A 10,596-nucleotide genomic window follows, 5' to 3' on the forward strand; every position below is an offset into this window, starting at 1 on the left:
TGGGGGAAAAAAGGATAACCACTTTGGCCCCAAAGAAAAGGTTTCCCAAAAAAGAGATAGTATGTAGAAAAGCCCCATTTTCTTTTTATTTAAATATCCTAAATATATCACGAAGGAACATACACTGCACTTTAATGGTAAAAAGATACAAGTTTATAACATCTTATAAAAACTACCATTTAAAAGTGATCTTGTTCATTTGATATTCCCCTCCCCCAATAGCAAAATAAGTATATTAAAAAAAAAGGGGGGGAGGAGGGAAGGTGGGAGAGAGAAAGGAAGAGTAGGAGGGATGGTTAAGATAAAAGCCCCAGGACTGTAGCAGAGGCAAAGAGCATCTGGGGGAGAGGGTTAGAAGTTGTGGCGGGACCCCACGTCTCATTTAACCCTCCAACGTCAAGCCATGGGGCACAATCAGTAGCTAAGTGATGAAAGGCTGTAGGGGGGTGGACGGAGAAGAGATGGGTGCAGGGAAGGGCAGGGCTAGTAGGGCCTGGTACAATGGCCCACCTGGAATGGGCGCTACTCTTTCCCAGGTCCCCAGATTCCACATCCTGGTCTCTGAGAGCCTGCCCTCTCCCTTTCCCTTCACTCCACATGCACCTGAGGCATCTGTCCAGTGCTAGGCCCCACCAGCTAAGGAGGGCTAGGGTGTTGGGCCCAGGAGCCTCTGCAGCGCTCTTAGTCTGTGGTTTCCCTGGGGTGTGAGTGGGGCTCCTGGACCCTCGGGGGTGGGGGGGGGAGGGGCCGAATCACTCCTTTTCACCTCTTTACTTGCACATCACTGGCCCCAGAACCTCAGCACCTGGACAACAGAACGAACCACCTGCTCCTGAGTTTCCCCCACACCCAATCCTTGGCAGGGGTGCTTCCATTACACTCTTCACACGTCTGTTCACACGTTCCCTCTCTCCCACCGGCCCAGGCAAAAGGCTGAGGCTGCGGGGGGCCAGAGCACATTCTGACCTAAGCACACGTCCACACACGTAGGGGCATAGATCACTCATGGGATTCTGTCCACCCACACTCCAACCCTATACAGATTAGCTCTAAGTGACAGTGAACAAAGCCTCCTACTTTCAAAAGTGCTCATGGGAGAACAGTTTCTGAACGTAGCCTCCTTCTGAGAATATATTCTCAGATGTGAATGATCAACTCCAGCCCCAGCAGAGCCCTCTAACAGGAAAGGGGCTCACTCACACAAAGGATGATACCCTGCTTGCAGGGACAACAGGGCAGCTCCAAGGACTGAGGTCTAGGTTCTGGACCCTATCGAATGGAAGTGCCAGCATAAAGCTAGAAGAGCTCAGGTGGCAAATACACTCCCCAGAGTCTCTCCCAAAGGATCTCAGGTGCAGTCAGGGAAAATCTGAAAGGTGCCACACCTTTCTTTTTCCCTGAAATCCTCACATTTCAGAGGTATGGATGCCCCCCCCCCCCCCCCCCCCCCCCCCCCCCCCCCCCCCCCCCCCCCCCCCCCCCCCGCAAGCCATCTCCTCCTGATTAGGTAACAGCTAGGAGTTTTCTGCTGCTGTTCCCTACATTTTGTAGGAAATGAAATCACACTTCCTGGAGTTGCTATCTCAGTTCCCCACTGACACCTTGGTCAGGTTCACCAAGCATCCATGATTACTCCCCCCACAGGTCAGGGCAGGCCAGTGGGCGTCAATCAACCCCCTGAACCCTCCATAGCAGGAAGAGGGTTTTTATTTCACTTTAGAAAATTCATGTTCACAAGCTCTGGCTTGGGTTAAACACCCTAACCAGCCTGTTAAATCAATCTAAAAAAACCCCTCCAAAACAAAGCCCTTCAGTCCCTTAAACTGAGCTCCTCAGCTCCTGCTGGGACCTCAAGCACCCTTCAGATTTGGGGGTGGGTGGGAGGCTACTTTATGCTCATCCTCCTCTGAGGGCCAGAAAAGGGTTTGGCTCAATAATATGCCATCTCCAAGCACACAAACACAAGCACACACGTGAATGGACACACTCATGCGCAAGTGTGCGCATGCGCACACATACACCCCTGATCACTTTTTGGGGGGCAGATAAGGTGGTGGTGTTGGCGCAGAGAGGAGCAAAGAATACAGTTAAGAATAAAACCCACATAAGGTTTCCTCCTGAGTCCTTTCTCCGCAGCACCTCCCTCCCCCGCATTCTTTGTCGGGTAGGGATGGCCATTAAGAAGGAAGCCAAGATCTTGTTCTTTGGGACCAAAAGCCACACCCCTATCTCCTTTACCTGAATACAGTGATAGGACTTGGGCAGGGAAAGCAGCTCACACTGCTCAACACTCATGTCAGGGGACACCAAACTCCTTTGTTTCTTGAACTGCTGTTGCCCAACTTGGGACTAGTCTCGGGTGGTTCCTAAGAGGGCACAAGGAGAGAGAGCCCACTTTGATATCCATGACTACCTGCTCAACACCTTTGTCTGGCTCAGGAGTCAATGGCAGCGAGGTAGCCACAAACTATATCCAAGATCAAGTGCCCAAAAAGGGCACGAAAGGGCTTCATGGGCCACTCTCACCCAAGTTTCCTCCAAAAGGCACTTGAGCTGACCCCATTAGGTACCAGTGTGGCCTGGGCCATTACATCAGCCCTGGGCACAATTCTTGCTCTTTCCTGAAGGAAATAAGAGGTACCCGTCCACGCCAGTTGGACCCAGCCCTCGTCTGCTCCTCCCACCATTCTTCCTTCTGTCCCTACAGTGTATAAGGAGGCCAAAGTAAGCTCAGCTGCCATCCCTGATCCTACTCTCCTTCAAACAGGAAGTGAGGTGCAGGGCTGCGGAACACTGAGGATCAACTGCAACTAAAAACTCAATTTTGGGGAGGACTGGACCAGCCATAGTCCCTGCTTTGACCAGGGCTCTAATTTACCTTTATCCACAGTGTACCTGCTAAAATTGCTTTTGAATAAACAAAAACAAGAATAGGACAAACAAACAAATCCCTCTCCCCAATCCTTTCCATTTCAGCTGCCAGCTGGAGTCCAAGGTTGTGGGAGCCACACCAGTCTTGGTCCAGTACCTTGAGTCCCCACCTATAACCTCAGCCAAGGGTCCAGGGACTAGCTTCCCTACCCAGGAATGCTGTAGGAACTTCCCCGAGATACTCATAGTCTCAGATTATTTACAGAGCTGAGGCTCTGAGGCTGCTGTCCCCTGATGCACTCTTCTGGTCTCCTGGGTCCACTCCTCCAGGAGGGGGGACAGGTACAGACGGGGTGGTGGTGGGACCATCAGACCAGAGGGGGTGCGCTCTTCGGTAAATTCTTCTGATCACTCCCACCACCCAGGGCCCCTTGCGCCTATAGAGAAAACTGCCCGTCGGAAGTCTTGGACTGGCACCCTTGGCACATCCGTTTGTGTCTGAGTAATCGATCTGTCCGAGAAAAACACTGAGAAGAAAGGAAGGATTAAGTGCTGGAGAGGAGAAACTCAGCTACCTGTTGGCTAGCTCTGTCCTCCCCACACGGGAGGCACACGCCCCATTCCACATGCCCTCAGCAACGATACAGATGGCAGGGGCACACGGTGGTTAAGCATGCAAGCTCTCAAGTCTGATTCCTGGCTCTACCACTTAGGAGCGGTGCAATCTTGGACAAGGTAGCCAGCAATGCTCAATCTGTACACTCCTCTGTAATGGGGCTAAAAGTACCTCCTCACAGAACGGCTGCTTTATTCATCCAATATTTATTGAATGTCTGTCTCAAGGCAGGTACAGTTCTTGGGGCTGAGGATAGAGTGGAGAACCAGAGGGGCAAAATCTCTGCCTCCTGGAGCTTTTATTCTAGTATTTTGAGATCCGGTTTAAGAGGACGGAACAAAGCAAACAGGAAATGTTAGTTGTTATCATTTCTCATCTTTTGTTCTTGTCTTGTTTTGGTCCTAGTTCTTACATTCTCATCAGATCAGATACTGACCCCCAAGGCAGCGATTATATTTCTTCTTCCAGGAGCACCACCCCCAAAGTTTGACTGAAGCTTGGCTCTGCCCTTGATCTGCTGTATCCTTAGGAAACTAAACCTCTTTAAATCTCAAATTCCCCATATGTGAAATGACAGCAACACAGCTAGTTTATGGAGTTAACATGAAGATTAAATAAAATAGTCTACGTCAAATATGCTCTCACAGTGCCCGGCACAAAGTAAATCCTCAAGAAATGCTACTGTTACTACAGTTATTCTTATGGCCCCTCCCCATGATCAGCTGCCTAAGGCCAGAGGGACATACCTCCCCTGAGGTACTTACTCTATCATGGCCAGGAATACTAGGTGGTCCCTTGTTGGGTAGGGGATGGGAACTGGCCCTGGTTCCTGGTGAAGGAAAAGTCAATGTGTGGGGTGGATGGATGACATGTGAGCTTACCTGATGACACCGTTCACACTGGTAGGGCTTTTCACCACTGTGCACACGCTTGTGACGCTCCAGGTGGTATTTCTGGATGAAGCGCATATCACATATATCACACTCAAATGGCTTCTCACCTGGCCGAGGTGGAGAGAAAATTAGTATCAGGAGGTACACATGGCAGGGACTTCATTCCAGGTATTTTCCCAGAAATTTTAATTTTTAGCCATGTACTAACACCTAATGGGGAAGATCCTCAAAACTGCTGGTCTCAGTGGCACTAGACTGTAACAGAATCACGCAATTTCTCTAGCCCATTCACTCACCTTCTTCCTCTATTTCTAATACTCAGCCTTTAAAACAAACCCAACAAGAGCTACATACACATGCACAATACAAACCATAAACTATTCGCCTCTGAAAATATGAGCAAAAGACTTACCAGTATGAATAAGGATGTGCCTCTTGAGGTGGTAACTGCTCCTAAAGGCTCCAAAGCAGTGTTCACAAATAAAATTTTTGGGAATCTTTACTTGAAAAGAACCATTTTGTTCCACTACCACCACCTGGGGGCAATAATCGGGCATGTCATAAGGCTATCCCCTGCCTCCTTTTTGCCCTCATTCTAATCTGGATCAATTTCCAGTTGCTGGACAAAGTAATCTCTCTGGTGTTGCCATCTCCCAGATTGCTTGAAGAGACCCTCTGAAGAAGGGGGTGGGCATGGGTAAGCTGTCTGGCCCCATCAAACTCGACCTGAGAGGGGATCTGCCTGCCCTTTTGCCCCAGGAGCCCATGCTTCCTTGACCCTCCTACCCTTACAAAGGATGTTCCAGAGAGGGCAGAGATCAAATACCAAAGTGGTCTATGGATGAACTCTGAGTGACACACTCACTGGCTATGAGTGACCAAACATCTAGGTAAAGCTCCAGGTTGAACCACAGAGGGAAGAGGAGGAGGATTACCCCATTACAAAATGGTACCAATTTGGGGATTACCCCATTACCTGCCTTTTTAACAGTCTTCTTTGAATGAGAGGCTTCAGCCAAGCTGTCATCATCTTTGCGACTCCGGGACTTATCGCTGTCTTTTCGGTGGCCCTTTGAAAACAAATCAAATCTAAACTCAACAGTCTACCTCAGAACACAAAGACTGGAAACCAAATGCTGCTTTCAGGCAAGTTATAAATCAGAATAACCACCTGCCCCAAAGGTTTAGAGAAGGTACTCATCCATTTCCTCTCCAAGTACTATGGTGTTAAGGGTTGTAGGTATAGAAAAGACCTTCCTTCTCTCTGTAAAATACCCACATTCATTCACTCCCCAGCTGGGTCCTTTTTCCCCAGTTTCCTACACAGAAGCACCGAAGAATCAGAGCTTAGCACCTCCTGGCAGAGCTTGGGCCACCCAATCCCCAGGTGCCACGACGGACTCAAAGGCGGTACCTGACTTGAGCACCTCAGCACATCAGGGCTACCTGCCCGCTCTCCGTTCTCGGCCTGCTTGCTGGCAATCTGGCTCAGCATCATCTTCTTGCTGGCTGCAGTGGGAACCAAACTCACACCTGCTAGGCCTTCACAAGCCAGGAGACTTGCCTAAGTTGAAAGGAGATGAGGTGTCAGGTCACCTAGCAGGGCAGGGCAAAAACAGGTTGCCATCCTCGACAGAACTACCTTTTACACCCAGCCACAAACAAACTGCTTCTCTAGGGAGTGTCCCTCTTACTGCGAAACTCTGCTTCCTTCAAAAGTCCTCCCTAACTCACCTCACCAGGAACAAATTACTTATTTTGTCATTCATCAGCATTTAGATCTACATCAAGCGAATAACCAAATATTGATACTTTTAGCATCAGCAGTGTGCTAGGTATGGTGTGTGGCGTGTCTACTCGTTACTGGGTTATTTCTAGGCCTTGTGAATGGGCATGAAGGTCTGCCCAGCTGACTTATTGAAATGGGAGATTTCTAGCAGACTTTCCTCCTTCCTCTCTCAACAGCCGTTTCAGAGCCCAATTATGATCAGCAGACCTCACTGGGGCCAAATACATATTCTATCAGGTTCCACAAACATGTTTATCAGTAAAATTAGGTCATTCCTCCCTTTAGATTTTAAACTAAGTGTTGTCAGTTTTAAGAGATATAAAAATTAAATCATTTGGAAGAATTTTAGGGTTGAATATCACTTTCTCTTGACTCCCAAAATCATTTATCTGTGTGCATCTCCATAGATTTTCATTCTCTGCTCTATATACAGTTTAAACAATACTTAAACAAGGAATGGTTAAGAAAATTTCCTCTTTTTATGGCTACATTCTTCTAACTGACCTGGTCTAGCCAGCACTAGAGAATCTACTTTTCTTACTGAAGAAATGCTTTTTTTTCTGGAAGAAACACTTTAAAAAAACAGTTGGTCAGCAAACTTCCACAAGTGATTTATTTAAAAAATTCCTTTCAGGAGCGCCTGGGTGGCTCAGTCAGTTGAACGTCCGACTTCGGCTCAGGTCATGATCTCATGGTTCGTGGGTTTGAGCCCCGCGTCGGGCTCTGCTGGCAGCTAGCTCAGAGCCTGGAGCCTGCTTCCAATTCTGTGTCTCCCTCTCTCTCTGCCCCTCCTCTGCTTACGCTGTGTCTCTCTCTCTCCGAAATAAATTTTTAAAAATTAAAAAAAAGTTTTTTAAAAAAATTCCTTTCAGGGGTGCCTGGGTCATTCAGTCCACTGAACATCTGACTTCAGCTCAGGTCATGATCTCACCAGTCCCAAGTTCAAGCCTCACGTTGGACATTGGGCTCTGTGCTGACAGCCTGTTTCGGATCCTGTGTCTCCATCTCTCTCTTTCTGCCCCTCCCCCGCTTGTGCTCTGTCTCTCAAAAATAAACAAACTTAAAAAAAAAAAAATTCCTTTTAGTATATCCTAGGACCCCTTCTCTTTTCTTCTAGGGCTTTGGACAGAAAAGTTTACAGGTGAAAAGCTTAGCTCTGACATCTGTACTGTATAATCTTGGGCAAATTACTCTACCTCTTTAGGCCTGTTTCCTTACATGCAAAATGTTGATGAGAGTAGCTACTCTCATGGGGTTGATGGGAATGAAACTAAGGCATAAATGTCTAGCGGTGCCCAGTTAGTGATTAGTGAAAGGCAATGTTCTCAGAACAAGAGTGAACATGATGCCGTGAAGTGGGTTGCAAACAAAGGAAGAAGAAACTGAAGGGCTCCTAATCTGCATGGAAAGGAGGAAGCTATGCATGCAGCTGAAAGAAAGCCAATTATACTGTAATCAGGCTGCCATCCTGGTGAGACTGGGAGGGAAGGGTCCTTGGAAGAAAGCTGGGAGAAACTCTGGGGATGCCTGTACATGGCTTTGCCATCCAGGCTTACGATAACCTATCACATCATCTTGTCTCTCCAATCCAACCTGTACCCTCACAGCGACAAGTACTTTCTAAATACACTGACCTGACATCACTCTGCTGCTTAACATTCTTCAGAGATTTCCCATTCCTTACAGAATACAGTCTAATTCCTTAGCAGAGAATAAAAAGCCCTTGGATTATACTCTTACTTCTCCAGGAAACAACTCCCTCACCCTAACTTTTCCGTCTAGCGTTACCTATCCCACCCCCCTTGCCCATTTGAATCCTTTCCTGCTTAACTGGCAGGTTAACCTACCTGTAGTGCTCCTAACGTCTCATTCTCCCATGCTTCTAAGTCTCTGACCACGCAGTTCTTGTCTGACTGCCCTGTTCTGCTTGTTTTTCTAGCAAAATCCTCTGTGTCCTTCAAGTTCCATCTGCTTTTTTCCACCCAGCCAAAGGTACCCTTCTCTACAGTGTACATACTTCTATTATTGCACGTTCCTTCAATCAACAGATTCATTGAGTCTCTACAGCTAACCAACCACGACGCCAGGTATTGTGAACATAAAGATACATAATAAACTGTTTCTTCATTTCCCCCCTCCCCCCCGCCCCAACTAGCCTGGAAGCTTGCTGGGGACAGGGACAATCTTATTCATCTTTGTATCCCCCGCACAATGCCTTGCATGTAACAGGAGTTCAATTAATTCCTGTTGGGAAGAAAAAACAAATGAAGCATTCACCAGACTGTTCACTCCCTCATGCCCCTCAGTGCTTAATGTACCAAGTGTAAGCTCAGTTGTTTTGCAAGTGTCCCATTGGTGCCTGTGATGCAGAATAGCCTACCTCCTTCATTTGACTGGAAGCTCCCTGAAGGCAGGGGCTGTGGCCTGTCTCCTTTCCTTCCTCTAGATCTCCCCCTGGTGCTTAATACAGAGCTTGGCTCACTGGGTTGGTCAATATGTTGACTAAGGCAGCATTCAAGAGTGAAACTGCAAACACGCTTCCCAGTGATCTTGAAGGAGGAGGACTCTATAGCTTTTTACCTGAGCCATGCTGATTTCTCACTTATGCAACCCAAAAGTTCAGGAGTTTCTCGATCCACCTTGCCTAAGACACTGTTGTTTGAAGAAACTGTCACCAAATCACTGTAACAACTCCTTCATGTCCCTTCAGTCCTGCTGCCATGTTGAACTGCCTTTGTCTTCAAACAGAATTTAGTGTCCTCCAAGGGGAAGATGGATGTTCGGAGAATCCCTGGACTCTGCCTGGCTCCTGCCTATGGTCTGAAGAAAAAGCTTGCCAGTCTTGGTTTTCCAACGGAATCCTCTCGCTGACGTCCACAATCTGTTTCAGAAACCTGAAACCAGAAAGGAAATGGGGCTGTTAGGTGCAACATTCTCAGACCGTATCTCCTGGGGTAGGGTGAACTTTTATCGTTTTTTTTTGTTGGGCGCTCTCTGTGAACCTCAGAAAGAGGCCATTAGTCAAGCAGAGTTTTCTTTCTAGGTCAGGAGTAGAACCTGGTCTCCTGGGCAAAGAGGAGCTGCCAACAGGAGTAAAAGTATTTGGGGCCTCTCATGAGGAACCGCAACAGGCCAACTGCTCGGATTTGCCATCTTAGGAACAGAAGGGGGCGGAGGCCCCTCGGGGCTTTTGTGCCCAGTGGGCCGGCCCGCGAACCTCGCACTCTATTAAGGAGGCCAGAACCAGGGTGGAGGAAAGCACGGCGGCTATCGCCGGACGCTCCAGCGGCAGGCGGCAACCGGACTGGCAGTGTGCGCCGGGCCGGCCCACACGTGCGCGTTCTCCGAGTCCGCCCGAAGGTACGGAAACTCGCTGCGGAGGTGGAGGGCAGGCAGACGGAGGCCGGCGCTGCGCGTCCCCTCCCTCCGCCTCCTCCAGCCTGCCAGTCAGCCACCCAGCCGCAGCGCCCCACCGCACGAAGCCGGAGGAGAGCGCCGAGGAGCGCGCGAGGTGCGTGCTCGCGCCCGCGTCCCCGCCAAGCAAACCCCTCCGCCGGGCCGGCGACGCAGCCGGACTGGCGGGTGGAGAACGGTGCGCGCGCGCGCGCGGGGCCCCTTCCTCTCTCCGGCGAGCCCCCTCCCTTCGCCACGCGCCCCTCCTCCCTTCCCCTCCCCCTTCCCGCGCGGCGCCCCACGGCCTGCGAGCTGCTGAGGCGCTGCCGCCTGCCCGGACGACGCTGCGCTCCCTGAGGCGTGCTTCTACCTGCCAGGCGCGGCCTCCCGCAGTCTCCCCCACCGCGCGGCGCCTCCTCCAGGTCCCAGCGCACCGTGCCAACCCCTTGGCCGCCGCTGCCCTGCCGGGACCGAGGCAAGTTTACAAACACCAACCCGGGGCCCGTTCCCCCGGAAGTACTTCCCCCTCCCCCTCGTCCTCTCAGCCGAGCCGCAATATCCACTTCCGGGCTCGGAGCCTGGACCGGCGGGAGCAGCCAGAAAGGGGGTGAGGCTGAGGACGCTGGGAGGCGGGGGAAATGCAGCTGTTGAGTGGGCGTTGCCGGCGCGCGGAAGGACGGGAAGAGGGAAGACCGGCGGAACGGCGCGTGCGCCATGGTACGGGCGCGCCTCGGCGGCCATCTTGGCTGAGGGCAGGAACGAGCACCGTGAAGTGACGTTCTCCGGGAGCCGTTTGATGGGTTGGCTGGTTAAGGCTCCGTGAAAAAACGCCATCAGTCTCCCTTCTTCGCGGACGTTTTCCGTGTTGATTCTCAGCCTGCAGCCCCAAATAGAGCCTGAGTCGTTTGTACTCCTCCTTTCCACGTAACTTGGCCGAGATCCTCTTTGAGTTTTCTATCAGGCCCACCTCCGAGATCTTATCTGAGTTTTCTATCAGGCCCAGCTCTGCAGATTTTGGGGCCGCCCAGTCAGCT

At 50.3% G+C, this 10,596-nt stretch overlaps 1 protein-coding gene across 3 annotated transcripts; it reads right to left on the minus strand.

Annotated features, from left to right (window-relative positions):
- Positions 1–64: 64 nt before the first annotated feature.
- On the minus strand, positions 65–10,214 carry ZNF740 (zinc finger protein 740). Of its 3 annotated transcripts, XM_039255045.1 has the most exons (7): positions 9,933–10,214; positions 8,750–9,063; positions 5,795–5,944; positions 5,361–5,450; positions 4,793–4,916; positions 4,369–4,487; positions 65–3,398 (listed from the first exon to the last, which is right to left on the minus strand). In XM_039255045.1, the coding sequence occupies exons 2-7, from the start codon at positions 8,756–8,758 to the stop codon at positions 3,309–3,311; spliced, it is 582 nt and encodes a 193-aa protein (XP_039110976.1). In that variant the 5' UTR covers positions 8,759–9,063; positions 9,933–10,214; the 3' UTR covers positions 65–3,308. The 3 variants fall into 3 exon arrangements, with proteins under 3 accessions (XP_039110976.1, XP_039110974.1, XP_039110975.1); XM_039255043.1 differs by lacking the exon at positions 65–3,398 and having other exon boundaries at positions 3,675–4,487; XM_039255044.1 differs by lacking the exon at positions 65–3,398 and having other exon boundaries at positions 3,675–4,487; positions 8,550–9,063.
- Positions 10,215–10,596: the final 382 nt, after the last annotated feature.

Source organism: Hyaena hyaena, unplaced genomic scaffold (genome assembly GCF_003009895.1).
Source record: "Hyaena hyaena isolate Hyena2069 unplaced genomic scaffold, ASM300989v1 scaffold_510, whole genome shotgun sequence".
Lineage (NCBI taxonomy): Eukaryota > Metazoa > Chordata > Mammalia > Carnivora > Hyaenidae > Hyaena > Hyaena hyaena.